Source organism: Rhinichthys klamathensis, unplaced genomic scaffold, assembly GCF_029890125.1.
Source record: "Rhinichthys klamathensis goyatoka isolate OS25496 unplaced genomic scaffold, OSU_Roscu_1.1 h1tg000352l_1, whole genome shotgun sequence".
In the NCBI taxonomy this organism is placed as follows: Eukaryota; Metazoa; Chordata; class Actinopteri; order Cypriniformes; family Leuciscidae; genus Rhinichthys; species Rhinichthys klamathensis.
This window is the reverse complement of record NW_026606863.1, coordinates 1,389,607-1,416,375: the sequence shown is the minus strand read 5'-3', so window position 1 is coordinate 1,416,375 and position 26,769 is coordinate 1,389,607. Positions and strand designations below refer to the sequence as shown.

The following is a 26,769-nucleotide window of genomic DNA, read 5'->3' as shown; positions in this document are numbered from 1 at the left end:
CGTGTATGTGTACGCCGTTAAACGTCCGAGTGATTCCGCGTGTATGTGTACGCCGTTAAATGTCCGAGCGAACCGAAGCAAAATTCATATCTACATCTGTGGAGCAATATTTTTTTCCTAGGATGGTAGGGGAAGACTCATAAATGGTATTAACCCCAGTGACGGGTAGGTTTAGGGAGGGGGTTGGGGTAGGTCATATATTTATATATATACAGTAATATAACGTTAGTCAACGGCGTTGATAAACACGCTGAAAAGCGATTATGCGTGTTGATGGAAATACGAATTGGTGTGTCATACATACGCCATTTCCAGATCAGTCTGATAAATGAATCTAATGTACTTCGGGGGCAGGGTTAGGGGGGCCCGTACAATTTTTTTTTGCATATGGGCCCGGGACTGACTTGCTACACCACTGGTACAGCCGTATCTGGTTTTAAGTCTTCCATGTATGGTTATGTTTTTATGGCTTATACCCCAACTGTCAATGGAGAAATTGTATTGAATTCTTACTTCCGGCACCGGCTGTGGGCGGGACTGTGATGCCCTATAGGTCTGCACTACATGACGTCACCGAAGTGTGGACTCTGAGGAAGTCCACAAGTCCGGAGTGTGCCATTTGGGACAGGGCCTCAGTCTCTCTAAACACCTCCTTATGCATTTACATTTATTCATTTAGCAGACGCTTTTATCCAAAGCGACTTACAAATGAGAACAATAGAAGCAGTTAAACTAACAGTAGGACAACAATACCTAAGTGCTATAACCCCTCTCAGTTTAATTTTAGTGCAGGTTTTTTTTTTTTTTTTTTTTTTTTTTTTTTTTTATAGAATAGAAGAGAAGAGAAAGTGTTAATTCTACTGAATCAAGTGCTGCCGAAAAAGATATGTCTTCAGCAGTTTCTTGAAAGTGGCTACTGACTCAGAAGCTCTGGTTGAGTTAGGCAGATCATTCCACCAACAGGGAACAGCCATGGTAAAGGTCCGAGAAAGAGATTTTGTGCCTCTTTGAGATGGTACCACAAGACGACATTCGCTAGCAGAGCGCAGGTTTCTGGATGGCACATAAGTCTGAAGTAATGAGTTTAGGTAAGAGGGAGCAGTGCCAGTGGTTGTTCTGTAGGCAAACGTCAGTGCCTTGAATTTAATGCGAGCGGCAACTGGCAACCAGTGCAATTGTGTGAGGAGAGGAGTGACGTGTGCTCTCTTCGGCTCATTGAAGACTACTCTGGCTGCAGCATTCTGGATCAATTGTAGAGGTTTGACAGAGCAAGCTGGAAGACCAGCCAGGAGAGCATTACAATAGTCCAGTCTGGATAAAACAAGTGCTTGGACAAGGAGTTGTGTGGCATGCTCTGTAAGGAAGGGCCTGATCCTCCTAATGTTGTGCAAGGCAAATCTGCAGGACCGGGCAGTTCTAGCAATGTGGTCTGTGAATTTCAACTGATCATCAATTACAACCCCAAGGTTCTTAGCTGACCTTGATGGAGTTATGGATGACGAGCCTAGCTGAATGGAGAAGTTGTGATGAAGTGTTGGGTTGGCCGGGACCACAAGTAGCTCTGTCTTCGCAAGGTTTAGTTGAAGGTGGTGGTCCTTCATCCAGCCAGAGATGTCTGTCAGGCAGGCTGAGATACGAGCAGCTACCGTCGGATCGTCAGGCTGGAATGAGAGGTAGAGTTGCGTGTCATCAGCGTAGCAATGATAGGAAAAGCCATGTTTCTGAATCACAGATCCTAGTGATGTCATGTAGATGGAGAAGAGGAGTGGTCCAAGCACTGAGCCCTGAGGCACCCCAGTAGCTAGATGTTGGGTCTTAGACGCCACACCTCTCCACGACACCCTAAAGGACCTACCTGAGAGGTAAGACTCGAACCATTGGAGTGCAGTTCCCGAGATGCCCTTCATCTTTAGGATTGACAGGAGGATCTGGTGGTTAACTGTGTCAAAAGCAGCAGACAGATCCAGCAGGATGAGGACTGAGGATTTGGAAGCTGCTCTTGCCAGTCTCAGAGCTTCAATTACTGAGAGCAGGGCAGTCTCATGGCCTTTTTAATCAGAAAAATAAGCGGTAAATGTCTTTTCAAGATGAATTTGTTTAAGATGACTTGTTTTCAAATTGTGCGGTCTGGGTTTCTATTTTGCAAATAATAATAAAAAAATACAAAAGCATTTTGGCAGAGGGTATATAATGTATTTAAAACAAAAAAATAAAAAGTGATGATAGACATGCAAACATAAATTCATGTGATTAGTACAAACAAATTACAAATGAAATTCACAACATTGACAAAAACAGCTTACATCTGAAAAGTGCTTTGTTAAAAAACTTAAAAAGCACCCGTTTCTGTTTTAAATAACGAGACAATATAAAATAGTCTAAAAAAGGCACTTGATGCTACATGACCCTCATAATTCACACAGAATATCAGCAGGGCTGAAATACAGTCGTTGAACAAGCCTGAAGTGAAGCTTCACACTTCAACAACAGCTCAACAAGTTAAAGCACCACATACTTCTGTCATGAACCTGGAAACACTCTTCAGTTCAGTCGTACGCCACAAATGAGTCGAGGAAGCGCCGTTTAAACTCAGTCCTGACTGGGAACTTTACGTTTCGCTCTTTCTGATTTTGGCTTTTGGTGTCTGTTGGTCTTTAAATCTATATATAAAAAAATTTGGTCCCACACAGATTTTCATGTATAGGTTTTTTTTATTTATTTTTTTATAATAATGATATATCAAAGCAATTTAAATAAATAAATAAGATGCCATGCTTTTTAAATATCCTAAAATAACTGGAAGCTCCAAAATCAGGCCTTTTTTTGGATGCAGAAGCAAGGAAACGGCTGACAAATCGAGTACATTAAAAACTCAGCACTAACTGATTAGAATAAAAATAAAATAGTGGTTGGCAACACTGACAGGAGTTACAGTACATTTAGTATTTTAAGGCAACCGTGGAAATAAGATTCACATGGTTAGTGGTCCTAATGAAGAAAAAACATTTAAATGTTAACCATTTACTCACTCACATGTCATTCCTAAAAAAATTGCCTGAAAAAAATGAGATCTTAAATGGAAATGTTCAAGATTTTGCTTTCCAACAAAAGGGGATGGGACTAAAAATGCACCAAAAATGCTTTAGGAATGACGAGTAAATGATCCGATGATTTTATTTTTTTAGATAATCTATTCCCTTTAAGTGCTAGAGCTCAGTGCAACATAATAGTATGGAAAACAGACTTTCACAGGCAAAATCAACATAAAATACACAAACCAGAGACAATGGACACAACATAAATATAATTCATGAGTCTGTTCAGATTTCCCAGCTGTCACTGAAGTAATGCTCCTCTTCTAGGGCTTCATCTTCAACCTGTTCTTCTTCTACATCACTGAACTTATCTTCATCCTCCTCATCCTCCTCCTCCTTCAGCTGGGACAGCATGCTTTGAAGAGTGGCCTTCACTTCTTGAACCTCTTTCTCTAAGGACAGTGGGCATTAGAGTTAAAGAAGACATGACCACACATCATCTACTCATTCACACACTGATAGATCACTAGCAGAATCACAAATGCTCAAACGAATCCATAATACAGATTCATTTGAAGTGTAAGAATGATAGACTGACCCTCGCATAAGCAATTCAAATGAAAGACATTTAACAGTCTGCAAAAGAAAAACGAAATCTGTCGCAACTCTACTAACAAAATTCACCATCAGAAGTTTATCTGAGATCTTTTGTTTTGATCAAAATAATGCAATAATGCATGGCCGGAAATAAAATGACAATAATGCATTGTTTTTTGTAAATTTTTTATTTAAATTGTGAATGTAAAACTAAATGTATATTGCAGCACAGGGTGAAGTCAGTATATACATTACATTAACGACGATTTGAGACAAATATAATGTAAATTTAATATAAAACTATGTAAATGGCGCGGCAGGATTTTGAACAGCGTCCTGAGCCGTAGCTGGGCGCCGCTGGTGTGTGTGTACACACACTCATAGAAAATAATGTGTTCGGATTTTAAAGACGTGGCGCTGTGCTTCTCGTCCGGTGTGCGACTCCCTTTAGATGCGATTAATCGTTTTGACAGCACTAATATATATATAAATTATAAAAATGTACTTTAAATAAAAGTATCTCTACATATTTTTATTTTTTATATATGGTATATGTATGGTACATGGTATATGCCTAATCACAATATTTTTATTAAAATATTTATTTGTAAAAATGATTTCACCCAACATTAATAGGTGTGGGACAAAACCAAATTTTAGAGCCAGTTCACACAACATTCTCCGGTTACACAAAGCACAATCACGACCCATCTTAGAAAGACTTTCATTATGTTTGGCCCGACCACCCGACACAGACATCACAATTATATGATCACAACGGTCGCCCCTCTCCACTTATAATTCAAAAGCTCAGTTCATCTCCTGACGGACCCGTTCACTTCAAGCAATCTCGCCTAAATAATTCATGCTCATTTTATGAGAACGAGGAGAGACCCTCATCAGCGCTGGATTGTTTAACTCGTCGGAGTGGGACCGAGTGTCCGGTATAAGTGGCGAATCAAAGGGACTCTTGTGGCAGATGGGGCCTGACGGGCACGTTTTGCTCTCCAAATGGCCCCAGATTGTCCTCATTCATAATTAACCAGTCGTTAAAGAGCGCTTCATGAATTATGAAAGAGGATCGGTAAGATCTCCCTCCGGCTGAAGGGACGGATCTAATGAAGTTCCTCAGGCTCAAACCTTGGCTTATTATGTGTTTATCTGCTCATCTGTCTGCTTAACCAGTGCAATCAAACAAGCTTTATGTGTTCCTCAAGTTACCGTTTTTGATCATGTTTACATGCACGTTAGTTCACTGATAACTCACAAAAATCAGCTTATTGAAATAACCTGTTGTCTGGGTTTACATGCAAATCAATAACCTGACAATGGAAGTTACAAGACTTTATTATTAAATCAGGTAATTTCCCAGTAGTGATGTCAAAACTAGGGATTCAATGAAATAAAAATGTTGGCCGATACCGATAATTCTTTATATTTGAAAGCCGATAACCGATATTTTGGCTGATAAATGTAATTTTTTATATAATTTTTGAGAGCCTGGTTACAAAAACAAAAGTCTCACCATTAAACGCCATGTCCTAAACACACAATTATAATGTTTTCATTATAATATTATATAACAGACTTGCGCTGCACATGTTGCACTTAACTGTATTTTCCTTTTCAAAGTGATTCCAGTCATATTTCAAGCTATTCGAAAACATCATGTTGAACAGTGCGCATCTGAAGGGCCTCAACTGGAAATAATCCATTATTTATCAACTTTAATATATCAGCCAAATTATCTTATCGGGTCGATAACGACAACATTAAAACTGAACATATATCGGCCGATACCGATATGATGGCCGATATATCGTGCATCCCAAGTCAAAACCTTAAAATTTGCGTATCTGACTTCATTTAATTTGTTATGTCAGTTGTGATGTTAAACAAAGCATTAATAACCGAAGAAGAGTTTTGCAATATGTCAGCGGGAAACATGCGGCTCACATATTATCCTCTCATGCAGTTACAGATGCAGCATTCTGACTGAAGCACTTCTGCAGCTGATCGAGATCTCACGAAAAGAGTGGGATCAAGAAAGATTGAGTTTGTGAAATATATTTCTTCCTCCCTTACTGCAAACCGCTCGCTGTGTCTGGATGCGCTTAAATCCACAGTAAGGACACTGTAACGGTGACCAGCCCTTGAGAGCCACCAGAGGGCACTCCACCTCAGACTATTGTCATTCCCTCACAAACTACATTTCCCATAACTCACTTCCTGGACTCATCATCCCTGATTGCATCCACCTTAGAGGTCTGCACGGGCTTTAAACTTAAGCCCAAACCCGGCCCGTACCCGGAATCATTTAACCCGACCCGAACATTACGGTTATATTTTAGGCCCGAACCCGAGGTCCATTTCTCACAGTAAATAGCTTCTTTTTTTTTTTTTGTGCAATATGCTGTATTTTATAATTGCTTGCCCCGATAATTAAAAAAATAGGCTACATGTACAAACACCGTTTCACCAAGGCACAGCGGCCCCCTCATCAGTCAGTGCACAAGAAAAAAAAGAGAAAAAGCATTAGACGTACTAATGACGAAACTTTGATGTGGTTGAACAGATGAAACAGTCACAAATTCCCCTGGGGCCAGTTGCACCAACAGGGCTTACGCCTGGTCTTAAGGTAAGTAGGTCTTAACTCAACATTCTAAGTCCGACCTAATAGTTACGACCGTTGCACCATCCAGGCTTAAGTCCTCTTCTTGCTAAGACCAGGCGTAAATCTTACGCCTAGTCAGTAGCAGGCGTAAAGTCAAAATCTAGGCAAGTTTCTATAGTAACCACTTCATAACTCAGCAGTAAAGACATGGCGCGCCTTATACACAGACTTTACAATGAGCGGGCTATTAGACGGGAGAGAGTTATTAGGGACAGAAACAATCCATTGGAAATTTACAATGATGAGGAGCTGATTGAGAGGTTTCGATTCTGTCGGAGAGATATATATGAACTTGTAGAAGAGCTGTCACCCGACTTAGTTAGTTATTGCGTTTGATTGCTTGGCAGTCAGTGTGTGTCTGTGCTGACTGTACAACTCTATTAGTTTTCGTATCTCTATGTCGGTGAAATTTCCTTTCCTTTTTCTTTGATCCTCCATTGATACGGCTACAAGTTAACCAAAAAGCGGAAGATTGTTTACAACGTAACCCCAGCAACGCACGTTGCTAGGCAACCGCTATAGTTCCGTGGCCATTCACAGGAACGCGCATCCCTAAAACCAGGCGTAGTTATGCCTAGGCTTAAGTTTGGTTGGTGCAACAGACGTTAGGTCAACTCTAAAGACTGGTCTTATCTAAGACCTACTTAGCAGTTAGGACCAGGCTTAGTAAAGCCCTGTTGGTGCAACTGGCTCCTGGAACTCAAATATTAAACTTCAAAACAAAGTTTGCGCAGTTGCACAACTATTAACATAAATATAGCCTATCCTTCTCAGTGCGAGTTATGAAGGAAGAGAACAGCATTGACAGCTGATGCACATGCGCAAAAAAGTTTTGTAAAATTATATATGATAAAATAAAAATGATTCATATATCATTTTACAAACCTGTTTTGCGCATGTGCTCCCGCACGCACTATTTCGGTCACAACACCGCAATCAGAGGACGGCTGAAACTGCGCACATCTACTTTCTCTCTCGCATGCTCATATAATTACAATCACAACACAGCAAGCAGCCAAGCACACGGCACGCACACTATATAGCCTGTATATGTATAGCCTAGCTATATCGTTTTTCTAAGTTACAAACCCGAACCCAAAGCTATTCATTAAACATTAACCCGAACCCGACCCGAAACCCGTGAGTTTGTAGGGTAGCAGAACTTAATCCACCTGTGTCTCATTACCATGTCAGTCTCAGCCTATTTAAACCATGTACACTCATTCATTCCCTGCGAAGTCTTGTATGTTGTTGTGCTGCATTTCTGAGCATTTCTCTGGTTCCATGATGTATTTCGGCTTTTGGACTCTCTGCCTGCCTTTGGATTACCCGTTTGCCTCGTTCCCAACCTTGTGTGTTTTGTTTGTTTGGACTGCCTGCCTGTGTTTTGACCTGTTGCCTGTACATTATTTTATTTATTTATTTATTCATTTATTTGACATGGACATTGCCAGAGGTGGAAAGAGTAATAAAATATTCTACTCAAGTAAAAGTACTACTACTTCCATTAAATTTTACTTAAGTACAAGTAAAATTACCGGTCTAAAAATCTACTCAAGTAAAAGTAAAAAGTAGCTCATTTAAAATTTACTCAGAGTAAAAGTTACTGAGTTACTTTTTTAACAGCGGGGGTGGGGGACTCTCCTGTGTAGGCTTGTAATGGTATGAGATTTTGACAGTATGATAACGTCTCAGAAAATATCACGGTTTACAGTATTAATCAATTATTAAATAAACTGTATTATTAAATTATGGTTATTATTATTATTATTATCATCAGTTAAAATGACAGTTAAATTAATTTAACAGGGTTTTTTTTTGGTTGAACAAATTAATCATAACAAACTTGAAACCATTTGTTTGTTTTGTTTATTAAAATTTCAATAAAACCCTGTCTAATCAATTAAATTCGATAATTGATAATGAATTACATTAACAACTTATTTTTAACATTAATTATTTATTAAAATGTTTAAGAACAATATTGTCCTATGAAGTGTATTTTATTCAGAAAATTAATGTTACTTTTTATGATTTAATCCAAATATATTATCAAAAACGGTGGTAATCAAATGTAAATTTAAACTTGTGTCCTTTTATTTTTTGAGGAAGCGCTGCAAAAACAGATTTACTAAATTAAACCATGGACAAAAAATATATTCCTTTAAATAATGTTTAAATAAAATGTATTATTATTGTTGTTATTATTATTATTTTGAGAAGTAGGCTACGTTCTATTGTATACCTACAATAGTAATATATTTCTGTCATAATTTCTCCTAGTAAAACTGAACTTTTATTTTGACGGGTTGTAGTGAAGACCAAAAGTGTTTCAAAGTGTTTCAAAGTGTATTTGACAATGGTTTTGTTTTTCTCTCAAATAAAATTATGAAAATGCTCATAAGGCGTTCTCTCAGAGCAGCTCTGGAAATGTTCATGTATTCATATCCTCAAATTGTTTGTGAGACGCTGAAAACACCATGAATGTCACGCGTACTTGAGTATGTAGTTAGTAGACAAAGCGGCGCAGCTCAGCAGAACAAATAGGGTTATATATTTACATGCAGTATTTTTGTGCTTAAATATTCACAGACCATGTCGCATTGGATTTATTGCACAGTTCTACTTTCCATGTATTCATCCATCCATTATTTTGCGTGTTTTACGTGACATCTGCGTTATGTGAATAATTCCATTTTCATGATTCCGGGGTTCCCTCTGCATCACGTAAGTCATTCGGCCTTAAGTTATAAATAATAATAAATAATAAATCGGGACATACCTTTATCTGCAGGAGGGATGGTGCCTATGTATCCTTCTTTTGCAGCCACTTTGCGTCCAAATTATTTGCAAATTGGATATCTATCCTCGAGGACAACCACGCTTTTTTCCTACAAAGTATTTTCATACTGGCCATAATTCGCTTCATAAGAATTCGAGGGCGCTTCGCTTTCAGCTCAGCTGGGTCTGAGTCACCTTTCTTGCGCGTTTGTTCTCCCGCCCTTCAACCAATGAATGCAGTAGTTTCCGGAGTGTGATTTTTTTTTTTTTCTCCCTTGGCTTGTATTATTATTATTTACTCAGTAACGGATATGATTTGAAATGTAGCGAAGTACAATACTTCAAACAAAACATACTTAAGTAAAAGTAAAAGTACAGATTTTAAAAACTACTTAAAAAAGTAGAAGTACACAAAAAAACTACTTAATTACGTAACGCGAGTAAATGTAATTCGTTACTTTCACCTCTGGACATTGCAATTAAACATAGTACAAAACAAGTCAGTAACTGATGCTATGCAAAAAGAGTTTATAGCTATTGCTAATTTTCAACTCCAGTCCATGGTTGGGCCTTTACACCACAACATTTACTATTTCATCTTAAAAACATCTCTATAAACACATCAAATGAATCACTTACATACACAAACCAGTTATCTACAAATGGGTACATTCTAGGGCTGGGCGGTATGACGGTATATATCGTTACCGCGGTAGAAAATGTCAACCGTAACAGATTTTTTTATTCCGTGTATACCGCGAAATGCAAATAAGTGGGCGTGGTTAACTCGCGTGCAACGTGCGTGAGACTGAAACACTGTGAATTGTAAAAAGAAACACGGAGAAAGCAGATCAAGAGGATCCACAAAGGAATTACATTTTCTAAAGGGTTGTTGTTGTTGTTGTTAACGTGATATTTTCGGGGGGAAAGGCGCAGCAGTCACTAGAGCAGTGCAGCACCCAGGCTACAGTTTAGAGGAGTGCACGCTCCCAACGGGGGACAACAACAGATCATATATCAATATCGTAACGAATAGAAATAACCTTAAATAATGTATAGTTATCTGCATCTTTCCGTCTCTTATGTATAGTTTTTAAACACGCAAACAGTTTGCCGCCCGTGGTAATGAACAACCTTGTTAAAGTGAATGTATAATCCTGTAGCCTATCTGAGGCAAAATTACTAAATATGCATCGCGAGTTCTAACTCCAAACAATTGGCCACCGAACCAGCTGATAAAATCTTCCTTTGATTCGATACGTGATTACAACTTGACACTCAAATTAACCGATCGCATTTTACTGATGCAGAAGACGCGCGCGTGCACACGCACTGAGGGAGCGCGGTGTTCACCGGGCTATGGTCAAATAATGACGCAGTTACAAGGTGTGTATAATTTAAACTAGGCTACTTTGTCAACACTAACAGTAGCTGCTGTTCGGTTTTCAAACTGCTGCTCTCCTTCTAGTCACTTCTGAACTTCAATTGATTAAAGCGCAGGGTGACGGGTTGCCAGATATCACAAAAAGAGCAAAACAAGCCCCTTAAAAACGCAGTGTAGCCTAAGCAGACATGGCAAAAATGTACCGGGGAACACATTTAAACATAACTAGTATTACTAGCTATCCTCCAAAATTAAAAGGAAATAACTAATTTATCATGAATAGAATAGTTCAATATAAAATATTCAGATATTATAAACTGATTGATGAAGTAAAGCATAACATGAGATTGAAAAATTATTTTCAGTTTTTGAACTTTTAAAACTTTATTTAAAGTTTAATTGCACCTATGAGTTGTATTTACTATCAATCAGTTGGGGGCAGTTCATCTAAAAGTTGATGAGTGTGTTTTGTTTATATCTAGCTATCTAAATAGTTTACCAAATAAATAATTTACCAAATAAGAGAAACAGAAAACAATGTGAAGTACTTTTCATTTCTAAAGTATTTGGGTTTATTTATTATACAAAGCCCTTTTTGTCGATTTTTCGAGAATAACTACATGTATAAATAACTATATCGTGAAATATATCGTTACCGTGAAATAAAATTAGTCATACCGTGAAATAGAATTTTGGTCATACCGCCCACCCCTAGTACATTCCTGTTTTGATTTCATCCAAGACTTAACTCGAGAAGTAAACTGTTTAAACTCAGTCATTGTTTTAAATTCAGTGGGTAATGAATTGGATTACGTGTCTGGATTGCCCCATTATTAAAAGCTGCATTTGGATCTCAACCTTCTTGTCTCAGAGTATGGCATTATTATCCTGTCCAATGTCGAGAGCGCATTATTGTAGCGCGAAAGTACATTAATATTATGCGCGAGCGTGAATCTCTCTGCTCGCGCGCGGAATATGATGTGCCGAGCGTGAATCCCTCTGCTCGCGCGCGGAATATGATGTGCCGAGCGTGAATCCCTCTGCTCGCGCGCGGAATATGATATGCCCAGCGCGAATCTCTCTGCTCGTGCGCGGGAACTGGGCGCGCGCTCTCAGATACACTTCTCTTGTAAGAATTCTCTCTCTGGGCTGAGTGGGCTCGCTGCCTCGCTCAGAGAATATGCCTGCACTTAAAACGTGTTCAGTGCAATCGCGAATTGCTCCTCTTCCCCAGCTAACAATTTTAGGTTATAAGAACGTTTTCATAACGTTCCCATTAAGTTATAAAAACGTTATTTCTGAATGTTCTAGGGAATTTCAAAAAGTCCAGTTTTTTAGACGTTGTATTAACGTTATTTCTTGGTTATAAGTTCAATTCTCCCGTTATGTAAACGTTGTATTAATGTTATTTCCTGGTTATAATAACGTTAGAACGTTCAATTCTCCCTTTATATAAACGTTGTATTAACGTTCTTGCTTGGTTATAAGAAGTTATTCAAACGTTCAATTCTCCCATTATATAAACGTTCTCCTAATGTTTTTCTAAGATAATGAAAAACGTTTCATTCATAACAAGGTAGCCTATATAATAGGCCTATATGAAGAACCTAAAACAAGAACTTTCAGATTTTAAAATTAAGACAAAAATAAATAAAAAAGACCCATGAATCATGTCTATAATATGTGTAATGTAGTCCACTGAAGTCGAGTTGAATTGAACCCAAGTAGGCCTATAGTTTATTCCAATAAACCGATTTGGGTTGAAGTGACCATATGAAATTAACATGAACATAAACTTGGAAATTGTTGTAAAAATGAGCTATATAAATTAAATTAACTTTAACTTGTGGATGTCATTGGTTGTTTTTGGTCATAATCCTTGTCCTTGTGTTCCCATTGTCTCTTGTCTAGCTTTGTTCCCTGTACCATTGTTGGTGATTCTATGTTTAGTCCAAGTGTATGTTCATGTTAATTTCATATGGTCACTTCAACCCAAATCGGTTTACTGGAATAAACTATAGGCCTACTTCGGTTCAATTCAACTCGACTTCAGTGGACTACATTACACATTTTATAGACATGATTCATGGGTCTTTTTTATTTATTTTAGGTTCTTCATATAGGCTAGGCCTATTATATAGGCTACCTTGTTATATAAAAAACATTAGGAAAAGTTTTAATAATTATTAAAACATTTCTTAATGTTTTTTTTATTGAATGAAACGTTTTTCATTATCTTAGAAAAACATTAAGAGAAGGTTTATATAATGGGAGAATTGAACGTTTGAATAACGTTCTTATAACCAAACAAGAACGTTAATACAATGTTTATATAAAGGGAGAATTGAACGTTCTAACGTTATTATAACCAGGAAATAACATTAATACAACGTTTACATAACGGGAGAATTGAACTTTCTTATAACCAAGAAATAACGTTAATACAACGTTTACATAACGGGAGAATTGAACTTTCTTATAACCAAGAAATAACGTTAATACAACGTCTAAAAAACTGGACTTTTTGAAATTCCCTAGAACATTCAGAAATGAGCAGAGGGATTCACGTTTGGCACATCATATTCCGCGCGCGAGCAGAGAGATTCACGCTCGCGCATAATATTAATGTACTTTCGCGCTACAATAATGCGCTCTCGACATTTGATAGGATAATAACGCCATTTCAGAACAGTTCGTAACAGATGCGTTCCTGTCACACATCACACACGCGCACTTCAATAACCCGACAGAAAGCAGATTCATGCGTTTACATGCTGGGTGAAATCGGCAAAAATCCAGCTGTGACGATCGGTTTATGCTTGAGACGATTATGACTCCGATAAAGGAAAACAGGTTAACATGATCATGTGCATTGTCAGCTTATTAATCACAATTGGGTTATGACCAGATACTCTGTGTCATATACATTAAGTATAAAATAACTGAAAGTAGTGCCCATAGATGTCTGTCTAATGTAAAACCTTGATCCTGAAGCAGAACCAGATCAAATCAATCTCCTCTATATTGTTACCTCTCAGTGAAAGCAAAGCATGGATCCACTCGGTGCACAGGTGTGCAGAAATATGAAGATGTCAGAGCGATGACAGCGCACTATGTCATAACCTTTCCCTTCATCTCACGCTTTAATCTCACCGGAGAGTGACGGGCGGACTAGGCTCTCTCCATTCCCCTTTTCCTTGTCTGTCGCTTCCTTTCAACCTTTTCTGAGCTCAGAATTTCTCTAATAACTAAAAGCAGTTCCTTTTCTCATCCCTCATATTCAATAGCTCTCAAAAAAGAAAAGAAATGGCCAGTGATGCATTCAGGATTATCTTTAATTCCTGTCCAGAAGAGAGCATCGTGTGCTGTCAAACGAGACGGTTTTCCACGAAGGAGTGTTAAAGCGTCACATTAAGGGCTCTAATGAGCGTATGAGACGTGTTCCTGTGGCTGTAAGTGACGGAGGAATGATGGAGTCACTTCTTCTCCAGTCCAACTGAGAACATGACAATGAAGCGCACAGATCATTTCATTCCAGTCTGACAACCAATAAGAGTGACCTGAAGAAACCCACAAGGACGCATCCGTAATGAGTGCAGAATAATGAGTTCAGGTTTCTAGGGGCATTGCTAGATTGTTCAAGGTGGTTGCTATGGCATTGTTAAGGTGCTCTGGGTGGTTGCTATGGCATTGTTAAGGTGCCCTGGGTGGTTGCTATGGCATTGTTAAGGTGCTCTGGGTGGTTGCTAGGGCATTGCTAGAATGTTCTGAGTGGTTGCTAGGGCGTTACTAGGGTTTTCTGGGTGGATCCGATCGTGAAAAGACCAGGTGTAAACGCCTTCCGAAAACGCTTTCGAGATGGATTTAAATCCGATCACACACACCACTTCAGGAGGCGGTCTGAGACGCATTCTGGACGAAACTGGAAAGTATAAATGCATCTGGTTGTCACAACCACATATGTAAATTTTACTCCTCCCAAATATTTATATATATATATATATTAGGGGTGTAACGGTACATGTATTCGTATTGAACCGTTTCGGTACGTGGCTTCCGGTTCGGTACGCATACAAACCGAACGATTCCTTGGACCATTTTTCCTTCCGACAAAATCCGCGCTGGCGCGATCACCACAACGTTGCGCAACATCAAATGGCAAGCGTAATGAAAGCGGAACGAAACTGCGCTTCTCATTATATTGTGCTTAACGGACCATTTAAAAGTTCGGACCAGCAACATCTGTGCAGCGCGAGATCAAGCGACACAGCGCTAAGAGATCCAGTGAAGCAAACATTTGAATTCGCCACTGAAGTAATAACATCGCTGCGAGATCTAGTGCGAAGCATTCACATTTCTCCGTTATTAACCGTAGATCTCTATTAGATCAAACAGCGCTGACGTGGAAACCAGGAGAAACATTGTGCCGTGAATTAACTAGTTATAGGCTTTAAGTCCACAGATCAGCAACATTCACCATGGATTTAATATAGTAACATTAACTGTAACCAGTTTGGCTGGAATAGTGAAATGCTTTCAAGTACTTCACACATCTTTTTCCAGCACTTCAAAACTCAAATATTATCTATATATTATATATATAAATATAGGCCTATCTTTAAATGTTATTTTTAATGTGATGACCAAAACATTATTTGTTCATCCTTCAAAGATTACCCCCATTTATAAACCTGAACGTTTCAAGATGTAGGAAAACTCAAACTTATTTAAAAAATATTTTTTATTTTAATAAATAGGAAATTTCTCTGGCATTTCTTTCTTTTTGCTGTATCGAAAATGTACCGAACCGTGACACCACTGTATCGTATCGAACCGAACCGTGAATTTTGTGAACTGTTACACCCCTAATATATATATATATATATATATACACTACTGTTCAAAAGTTTGGGGTCAGTGAGAATTTTATTTTTATTTTTTGGAGGAAAGAAATCAATACTTTTATTTATCAAGGAATAATTAATTTGATCGAAAGTGACAGTAAAGACATTTATAATGTTACAAAAGTCTTTTGAACTTCCTATTCATCAAAGAATCCAAAAAAAAAAAAAAAAAAAAAAACTGTACAACTGACAGACCAACAACTGTTTCAACATTGATAATAATAATAAATGTTTCTTGAGCATCAAATCCTCATATTATACTGATTTGTGAAGGATCATTTGACACTGAAGACACTGACACTGGTGATGCTGAAAATTCAGCTTTGATCACAGGAATAAATTACACTTTACTATATATTCACACAGAAAACAGCTGATTTACACTGGAATAATATTTAATACTATAACTGATTTTTGTTGTATTTTTAATCAAATAAGCGCAGCCATGGTTAGCAGAAGAGAATTCTTTTAAAAGTATTTAAAATCGTACCGACCCCAAACTTTTGAACGGTAGTGTATATACACAAACACATGTATAAATATATACCTATCATTATAATAATAAACGCAACTTTCACACGCATTTGATTGGCATGTAAACTGTGCGCTCCTATCTCAGTGTTGTTGTTAAATTGCAAACAGTTTGCTTCGTACATTCAGATTAACAAGTTAAACAGGGCAAATGTTATTCAACTGAACTGTGTATATGCATTTTAAACACAATATGTTCTTCGTCTATGCAATAAATGCACATTCTGAATGAGCGTGGTTTTATAGCGTATTCAACAGCTCATGTCGTGTTAATGGTATGAGCCATTGCAGGGGTGGCCAAAAATGCCAGAAATGTATCTTCACATTTACAGGAACGTTTCATATTACAGGTAAACTACTTTCTTCACCCTGATGACAGCACTACTGCAACACGCATGCTTTCATTGACGTGTACATTAAATTTGAATATAGCGCGGGAATTGAAGATAGGATTTACACTCACCGGCCACTTTATTAGGTACCCCATGCTAGTAACGGGTTGGACCCCCTTTTGCCTTCAGAACTGCCTCAATTCTTCGTGGCATAGATTCAACAAGGTGCTGGAAGCATTCCTCAGGGAGTTTGGTCCATATTGACATGATGGCATCACACAGTTGCCGCAGATTTGTCGGCTGCACATCCATGATGCGAATCTCCCGTTCCACCACATCCCAAAGATGCTCTATTGGGTTGAGATCTGGTGACTGTGGAGGCCATTTTAGTACAGTGAACTCATTGTCATGTTCAAGAAACCAATTTGAAATGATTAGAGCTTTGTGACATGGTGGAAGTAGCCATCAGAGGATGGGTACATGGTGGCCATAAAGGGATGGACATGGTCAGAAACAATGCTCAGGTAGGCCGTGGCATTTAAACGATGCCCAATTGGCACTAAGGGGCCTAAAGTGTGCCAGGAAAACATCCCCCACACCATTACACCACCACCACCAGCCTGCACAGTGGTAACAAGGCATGATGGTTCCATGTTCTCATTCTGTTTATGCCAAATTCTGACTCTAACATCTGAATGTCTCAACAGAAATCGAGACTCATCAGACCAGGCAACATTTTTCCAGTCTTCAACTGTTCAATTTTGGTGAGCTCTTGCAAATTGTAGCCTCTTTTTCCTATTTGTAGTGGAGATGAGTGGTACCCGGTGGAGTCTTCTGCTGTTGTAGCCCATCCGCCTCAAGGTTGTGCGTGTTGTGGCTTCACAAATGCTTTGCTGCATACCTCGGTTGTAACGAGTGGTTATTTCAGTCACTGTTGCCCTTCTATCAGCTCGAACCAGTCTGGCCATTCTCCTCTGACCTCTGGCATCAACAAGGCATTTCCGCCCACAGAACTGCCGCTCACTGGATGTTTTTTCTTTTTCGGACCATTCTCTGTAAACCCTAGAGATGGTTGTGCGTGAAAATCCCAGTAGATTAGCAGTTTCTGAAATACTCAGACCAGCCCTTCTGGCACCAACAATCATGCCACGTTCAAAGTCACTCAAATCAACTTTCTTCCCCATACTGATGCTCGGTTTGAACTGCAGGAGATTGTCTTGACCATGTCTACATGCCTAAATGCACTGAGTTGCCGCCATGTGATTGGCTGCTTAGAAATTAAGTGTTAACGAGCAGTTGGACAGGTGTACCTAATAAAGTGGCCGGTGAGTGTATATTCGTTTATATTCGCGGAGACACATTTATGTGGTCAAGTGTAAAAAGAACCATTTTAACAAATCAGATATCTATCCTATCAGTACAAATCCTATCATGCACGCACACCTAGCTTTGTAAGGATATGAGTGAGGTCCTTGTCGTGGTTGTCTATGGCGGACTGAAGCTGGTCTTCCAGGTAATGCAGTCGGTTACTGATGAGTTCACAGCGCTCCGTCAGCTCTGAAGTCTCTCCACACAGATCCTGAGACACAAAACACACCCATAATCATTAAACCTGCAAAACACTGTTGCTCACACACATCTTTAGTTGGTCAAGTGTGGCCAAGGCCTAAAATGAACACGAGCAAAACATTTTCAATCGCCAAAAGAGTCAATCGCCAGTTGGCCTGTAACATTTCTAACAATTCTAACAATGCAAAATTGTGAGAACGTGAACGACACTCACACAATTTGCCAAATTAAATATTCAAGCTCAAGAAGATGCGAAAGGGAACTCAATTTGTTACTCGCTTCACTATTCGAAGCACGCGCACGATTACTGAAAAGAGCTCTCTTTCACATCTTCTTGTGCTGGAACAGACATATTCAAACTAAATTGCGTAAACATTTCAGAAATAAAACACACGTGTAACAGTATACTGGATCTGTGCATTAGCTCTTAAAGTGACAGCAGCCTAATATTCCTGTGTCAATGTTAATCAAACAACAAAACACAAAGAACAATCACTCATTGCTCTTGACTACATAACTTTTATAACTTTAATAAGGATTAATCTGTTTCATGGCTGGTAAAAAAATATTCATTATATGCTTTCGACATTTTATTAGTTAAAAAAAAAAAATGCTATTTAGGGTTTAATTTATTTTCATTTCAGTTTTAGCTTTTTTTTTTTTTTCAGTTAATAATTTTAGTGCTTCAACTTAAGATTATTTCAGTTGATTGCCAAGGCAAGCTTCTCAACTAATATTTGTTTACATTTTATTTTATTTGAGCTTCATTTCAATTAACAGAAATGTTTTTAATAGTTTTAGTAAATGATAATAACCCTGTTAAAGATATTAATAAATACCTTAAGAGTAAATCAATAATACTAAAATAATGATTTGTATGTTTTGAGTAACACTTTACAATGAGATTCATTAGTTAACATTAGTTAACTACCTTAGTTAACACGAACTAAGAATGAACAATACTTCTACAGCATTCATTAATCTTAGTTAATGTTAATTTCAACATTTACTAATACGTTATTAAAATCAAAGGTTGTTTTTGTTAACATTAGTTAAAGCACTGTGAACTAGGGCTGGTCCGAATACCATTTTTTGAGCTTCGAAGCTTCGGTAGTAATGAACATCGAATATTCAAAGCTTCGGAATCTCTATATGTCTGTCTGTCCGTTTGCATTTTGATTATTTAGAGAATAATGCTAATAATGTTAACTAATGTTAACTAATGAACTTTATTGTAAAGTGTTACCATGTTTTGTAAACATAAACAAGGGATACAATAGATTGCGATGCTTTCCATATGATGTTTTTACAAGCAACTGAGAAAAGCAAGCGCTAACGGGGTCAGTCATGAAAAATAGTGAAACTATCCTTAATCTCTACTTGCAAATCTTAAGCATAAAATGATCACGTTAAAACCGTCATCGACTGTCAGCTCCTCTTCCTCAGTTCCCCTCATAAGACTCCTGAAGTGACAGTCTGTACCTCCGTGATGCTAATGGCTTGACTCAACAGTTTAGCATGAGGCAGGTAACTGGGACAGGTCCACACGGCCGGCTCTGTCCCAATTCCATCAAACCGTGATCCACTGTTTTCCTCCTGCGCTCCGAGTCAGAGAGCGTCTTAGTTCACCCAAAAATGAAAATGATGTCATTAAATGGATAGTTCACTTTGAAATAAATTTTTGGTATGTTTTAGCTTACCTCAAGGGCATCCAAGATGTAGGTGTCTTTGTTTCCGCAGTAGTTTCAATTTTGATATTTTTAGGTCAAACCGTTCTTGTCTGTCAGTCATATAATGCAGGTCTATGGTCACCACCTCAAAGAGCATGCACAGAGAAGTCCAAATTAAACATGATTTAATGACTCGTAAATGTAAGTACACATTGATGGCCTAAGACACGAAACGAGCGGTTTGTGTGAGAAAACGAACAGTATTTATATCGTTTTTACCTCTTGTAACCACAGCCGCGTCCAAGTGATCTGAGGGCGCGGGCGCTTCGGTCTTTTCCGGAAAGCGCCGGAAGTGAAACCTCGCGCGTTTCGTGTCTTAGGCCATCAATGTGTACTTACATTTACGAGTCATTAAATCATGTTTAATTTGGACTTCTCTGTGCATGCTCTTTGAGGTGGTGACCATAGACCTGCATTATATGACTGACAGACAAGAACGGTTTGACCTAAAAATATCAAAATTGAAAATACTGTGGACACAAAGACACCTACATCTTGGATGCTCTTGAGGTAAGCTAAAACACACCAAAAATTAATTTCAAAGTGAACTATCCCTTTAATGACTCTCCCTCATGTCGTCACAAGCCCGTCAGACCTCCGTTCATCTTCAGAACACAGTTTAAGATATTTTAGATTTAGTCCGAGAGCTTTCTGTCCCTCCATTGTAAATGTATGTACGGTATACTGTCCTTGTCCAGAAAGGAAATGAAGACATCATCAAAGTAGTCCATGTGACATCAGTGGGTTAGTTAGAGTGTTTTGAAGCATCGAAAATACATTTTGGTCCAAAAATAACAGAAACTAGGACTTTATTCAGCATTGTATTGTCTTCCGGTTCTGTTGTGGATCCGCGTTCAGTGCCGCTGCTGACGTGTGTCTGGTGTGTCTGGTGTGTGTGTGTGTGTGTGTATTCGGGTTCTGTTGTGGATCCGCGTTCAGTGCCGCCGCTGACGTAAGACGCTGCTGACGTGTGTGTGTGTGTGTCTGGTGCGCCCGAGCTTCGTTTACAGTCTGAGGGAGACGCACGCTGGAAACAAAACAATCTTCACAAACATGTCTAAGGATTTCCACACAGAGGAAGACTTGCATTTTTTTGCCCAGCCATATTTATTTGAACCCGAATACACGGACGCACCAGACACACGTCAGCAGCGTCACTGAACGCGGATCCACAACAGAACCAGAATACACACACACACACACCAGACACACGTCAGCAGCGTCTTACGTCAGCAGCGGCACTGAACGCGGATCCACAACAGAACCGGAATACACACACACACACACACACCAGACACACGTCAGCAGCGTCTTACGTCAGCGGCGGCACTGAACGCGGATCCACAACAGAACCAGAATACACACACACACACACACACCAGACACACGTCAGCAGCGTCTTACGTCAGCGGCGGCACTGAACGCGGATCCACAACAGAACCGGAATACACACACACACACACACACACACACCAGACACACGTCAGCAGCGTCTTACGTCAGCAGCGTCACTGAACGCGGATCCACAACAGAACCAGAATACACACACACACACACACACACACACACACACACACACACACCAGACACACGTCAGCAGCGTCTTACGTCAGCAGCGTCACTGAACGCGGATCCACAACAGAACCAGAATACACACACACACACACACACACACACACACACACACACACACCAGACACACGTCAGCGGCGGCACTGAACGCGGATCCACAACAGAACCGGAAGACAATACAATGCTGAATAAAGTCCTAGTTTTTGTTATTTTTGGACCAAAATGTATTTTCGATGCTTCAACACACTCTAACTAACCCACTGATGTCACATGGACTACTTTGATGATGTCTTTATCTCCTTTCTGGACAAGGACAGTATACCGTACACACATTTTCAATGGAGGGACAGAAAGCTCTCGGACTAAATCTAAAATATCTTAAACTGTGTCCCGAAGATGAACGGAGGTCTGACGGGCTTGGGACGACATGAGGGAGAGTCATTAATGACATAATTTTCATTTTTGGGTGAACTAACCCTTTAATGGTAAAATATGGTACCGGAATTCATACACAAACTTTTCCCAATCATTACCCATCATAATTTATGATCAAAACCTTTTCTAATCTTGACAAAACACATTGTGAGAAAGTTCTGAGTCAAAAAAAAGTTCCATATTTTGTGACAGAAGTGATATTTGGACAGAAATTTATTAATTTGTTACAACAGAATGCATACAATTAAATTAAATGGAATTTATGTCATTTTTGGTATTACGCCTAAACAAAATCTCATGGGAACTTCAATTTTTGTGATATCAACTTCAAATTTGGAACACAACTTGGTTAGATATATGGCTTTGATTTTATAGTAAAAAATATTTTGTAAAATATATATTTTATATAAAAGAAAAAATATTAAGTACAGTATATTTGATTTAATGTCAATTTAAAACTTCCATAACTTTTTCATACTTTTATTTTTTTAAGTGCTTTCACTTCAGCAATAATCTGCTGGGTGTTTTCTTTAAAACATTATTCCAAAGCAAGTATTAATAGTGCATTGTAATGTCCATTCTCAAAAAGGGGGGTGACAGTTAAGCGTTATGGGCCAAATCAACCGTTTGGTTGAGCATGTTTTTGAAACATTATTAAAAACATACTTAATTTTTCATGGCACCAAGTAACATAATTTTGTAAAGTTAGGGCTCTTACAGTGTAATATGTAAAATAAATATGCTTAGTTTGCAAAATTTCACATGGCTGGGGTGATTTATTTGTTTCTGACATCCATGTTAGAAGAAGTGTTGTGACAAGTGCTGTTGATTGACACTGTGACATCTAGTGGATTTTTTTTTTGGCGTAACATACCTCAACCAGATGGTAGAGATGGCTCAATCAGTTTTGAGTTAAGTTAGATACTCCTCTCAATAAAATATAGTGACTCAAAATGTGCTCAACCAAAGGGTTAACAACCAGACAGTTAAGGTGTTCGACTGACTCACGTCCGCTCATTTCTCTCAGGAACGGCCTCATGTCGACTGTAATGAGGTCTGGAGTCTATTTTTAGACCCACCACACCAGCTAATGAAACACCTTTTATAGATGCTAACATCACACTGTGGGGGAATTAAAACACTTTTGAATGAGGCTGGGCTGAAGTCTCCGGGGACAAATTCAAGAACAACAGCCACAGAAAACTGAGATACAGTTATCGAGACCTAATGGAAATCACGCTGGGCGTATGCTTTTAAAGGTCACCACAATCTCTTTATAGCGTCTAAAAGGACGGCGACACACTCGACTGCATATAGACTGCAAAAATTGCACCTTTGTGATAATCATGAGAGGCATATTACTCAAGAAATCGTTCATGAAGGGAAGATCAATATAATTCTGATCATATCAAACGCACTATTCATACATGTGCAGTAGGGGTGGAACGGTACATGTATTCGTATTGAACCGAAACGGTACGGGCGTCACGGTTCGGTGCACGAATTTGCACGGAGAATACACGGTACAAAAAAAAAAAAAAACTCTTAAATAGCGATCAATTTCGCTCTATTCGCTTTTGGTGTGACTGTGAACGCAGCAATGAACAGGCTGCGATCAAGATTGCAATGCTGGAGTGTGTGTGTGTGTGTGCGTGCGAGAGAGAGAGAGAGAGAGAGAGAGAGAGAGAGAGAGAGGCGCGGGCGCGAATCGCGCAATCGAACAGTGTGTGTGTGTGTGAGAGAGGCACGGGCGATGAACAGTGGAAACATAAAAACATACTCCGTCATTTTTTTCATACAGGACATCATTAAAACTGCAAATTGTTTACTTATATTTGTGTACACTCGCAATAAAACACAACATTGTGCTTTTGTCACACTCTTAACTCTTGTCAAACTGTAACCTACAACTGTTAACAAAAGTTTTTAATGGTAGTATTATTTTATACGGAAATCAATTATTTATAATTCAGATGAGAATAAAGTTAGGGGTAATTAAAATGAAGGAAAACAAATATATTGATCTGAAATAGCAAATTAATTTTAAATTCATTCAGGTACAATTACCAAACATATCTCAGGGTCTTTTTGTCTTTTTAATAATTTAATTAATAAACTAATTATATAAAACTACTGTCAGTGCACTACAAATAAACTGGTTCTATGCCTTTATTAAATAAAACTTATAAAAACAATACAAGGCTTAAGACATTTATAAAAATGCCTTCTGCATTTTTGTTTTGCTTTTCACTCCATTGTACCGAAATCATACCGAACCGTGACGTCTGAACCGAGGTATGAACCGAACCGTGACTTCTGTGTACCGTTCCACCCCTAATGTGCAGCCTATTTAATACTGAGAAGCTTAAAGGGATAGTTCACCCAAAAATGTAAATTCTGTCATTATTTACTCACCCTCAAGTTGTTCCCATGAAGTTCTTTCTTCTGCTGAACAAAGGAAGATATTTTGAAGAATGTCGGTAACCAAACAGTTGCTGGGCCGCATTGACTTCCATTGTACAGAAAAAAAAAATACTATGGAAGTCAATGGGGACCAAACACTGTTTGGTTCCTAACATTCCTCAAAATATCTTCTTCTGTGTTTCAGCACAAGATATTAATATAGGTTTGGAACAACTTGAAGGTGAGTAAATTATGACAAAATGACACAATTTTTTTTATAATTAAAATAATAATAAGTAGTTTTCGTTTTTTGACCAAATGTTCATTTGGTTCATTTCCGGGGATCACTTGTTAATATGATTGTTTAGATCAGAATTAACCTCTTAACCGTTGCCAGAGCGTCGGCGCACTGAAGCGTTTTTTTTTTTATTTAGTTCAAATATACTATCAGATTTAATGTTATACCTTGACAAACTATACATCATTAAAAAGATATAAGACTCAAGATTCAGTATTTGACCACTATTGTATTCTGAGAAACTTATAGTGACAGTTATGTCTTAATTTGTGTCAGGAGTTATGAAATGAAAAAAATGAGTCGATACCTTTAATATGAATTATGAGCGTCAGCCGGTCCATTCATAAAAAACACTCCGTGCTGTCGTCATGACAGCGATTCACAAAACAACGTCCCTGAGGGCTTTTAGCTCAACAATGTGCAGATGTGGAGAAATATTGATATATTCTCATAGATTCACATCATATTTCTATAGACAGGAATAATATTTATTGAATTTATACCCAAATGCGTCGATGTAATCATTATGATCGCTTCTTACTGAGATGTGCTGTGTTTTCCATTCATACCAATAGCATGGGGGCGCTATTATGTCCAATAAAAGTCCATATATGGATCATGAAGAAGACCCATAGTCATGTGACATTCCAGGACGTCACTGAGTGATACAGAAAGTAGCTGACAGAGATCGCTGTAACATGCAGATAAAGATGTTTTGAAGACAATAAACATGATTGCAATGATATTTGAGTTACCTGTGTTCTTCAAGCCATGCCAGGTATTTCATAATAATAGATTATATTTATAATGTAATGCTAATCGATATAGATTTCATCATCGTTCAGAACACTAAATAATACATTTTCTGTCGGATTTTTTTTTTATCTGAAGCCAAGTTAGATCACAGAAGATTATTTAAAACACTAGACTTGCGTTATATAGTAAGTTTGGAGCACAAACATGGTTTTAATCTCATAAATGGTCGTGTATTGATGGTGTGCTAAGCTAACATGCTAGCTAGCCCAGGTGCACCTGCTAACAGCAGTTATTGTTTTATGATTTTTTTCTAAATAGGAATGCTTACTGAAATGTTTCAGTGCATTTGATACCAGTTTCAAATATTTAGTGAGAACTTTGATAAAAGAAATTAGGGTTTGAAACCCTATGAATAGCCTGTGAATAGCCAGTCGTTAGTAGCTATAATGCAGACAAAAGAAATGCATATTTAGAGCCATAATAACCAGTCTGGAGAGGTGTAAATGTGTGCAGGGGAGACTGACACTGAATGGGGCACCACAAAACAATAGAGACAATAGACTGAATAGATGACTCAGAAGATGACTAAACATCAGTTTGCTAATAGAGTCTAATCAAAATAAAGTAATTTGACATGATCTTGAAAAACATTTAACTAAATACAGATTTTTATACTTATCATTTTCAGATTTGAAATATAAAATGGTCAGACATGTGGCTTTAGCTGCAGTGCATTTCTAGATTGCTCCAGGGCCAACTTCAATTTTATTTTCATGAAGATGTTTCATAAAAATAAATTTCTAATAACTTTACAAAACTTTGAAGCTATTTAAAATTGTTTTTTTCATTATGACAATAATTAATTCTACATTTACAATAAACAACCAGGTGTCAGCTTTCAAATGAGATCATACTTGTGCTTTTAGTGCAAAGGGTTCATGAACTGTATCTGTTTCAGTTTGGGTATGTCATTTCTGGGGATTTTTCAAAAGTGGGCTTGAAGCTTAACAGGTTAAAGAATCATTCCGGTTATAAATATATATGCATATATTGTTGTGATTACATGTTCATTTGTATGTGGGCATTTATTATGCTGTTTATTTTTTGCTTTTTCCCCTCACTTAATTCTGTAATAAAAATATGATTGTAATGTGCTTGAGATGCTTGTGCTTTTCTTTAATAAAAAAATAATAATAATTCCAAATGATTGCGTGTCATTCTGAACCTTTATGAGCTTCTTTCTTACAAGTGATTAAAAAAATGGGGTCGTGAAGGTGGAAGAATGACTAAATGTACCATAAAAAACCCCACACTACTTACAAAGTTATATTCTGAAACAATTTGATAACATTGTGTGTCTTTAACACAGAGTAAACACTGAGATGACAGACTGAAGTCTTTCACTCACCTCAGGAGACTCGTCCTCCAAACAGAAGAGAAACTCCTCTAATTTCTGCAAGAGACAGGAGGACGAATGATTCACTTTAGCAGAAGATTAAAACAAAACAATAAACCTCATCTATTATTAAAAAGCACTCAGCGCACTGACATTACGGGAAGTGCGCAATAACTCGTCATTACGGCTGACAAGAAGAAAAATAATTGAATGGGTTCGGCCCGTCTGTGTGGGTAATGATTGCATTCAGGATTTGTGTGCTAAAGCAGACAATAATTAGCACAGTGGCAGATATATTAGTTCAACTCGAGCTGATGGGAGGCGACCTCAGTAAAACACATTACAGCTTCATTTCTCATAGATTTGGATTTA

The 26,769-nt window shown here is 38.2% G+C and overlaps 1 protein-coding gene across 3 annotated transcripts in view; it reads right to left on the bottom strand.

The window, feature by feature from the left end:
* Window positions 1–2,681: 2,681 nt before the first annotated feature.
* disc1 (DISC1 scaffold protein) overlaps window positions 2,682–26,769 on the bottom strand; it is an 89,125-nt gene continuing 65,037 nt past the window's right edge. The window contains exons 12-14 of one of the 3 annotated variants that reach the window (XM_056232685.1): window positions 26,410–26,454; window positions 17,682–17,817; window positions 2,682–3,487 (exon numbers count right to left, since the gene is read on the bottom strand). In XM_056232685.1, the coding sequence (XP_056088660.1) occupies window positions 3,321–3,487; window positions 17,682–17,817; window positions 26,410–26,454 (348 nt within the window). In that variant the 3' untranslated portion in view covers window positions 2,682–3,320. Of the gene's footprint in view, window positions 3,498–17,681; window positions 17,818–26,409; window positions 26,455–26,769 lie in introns of those variants that run through there. The other 2 variants (XM_056232686.1, XR_008803730.1) reach the window with 2 other exon arrangements.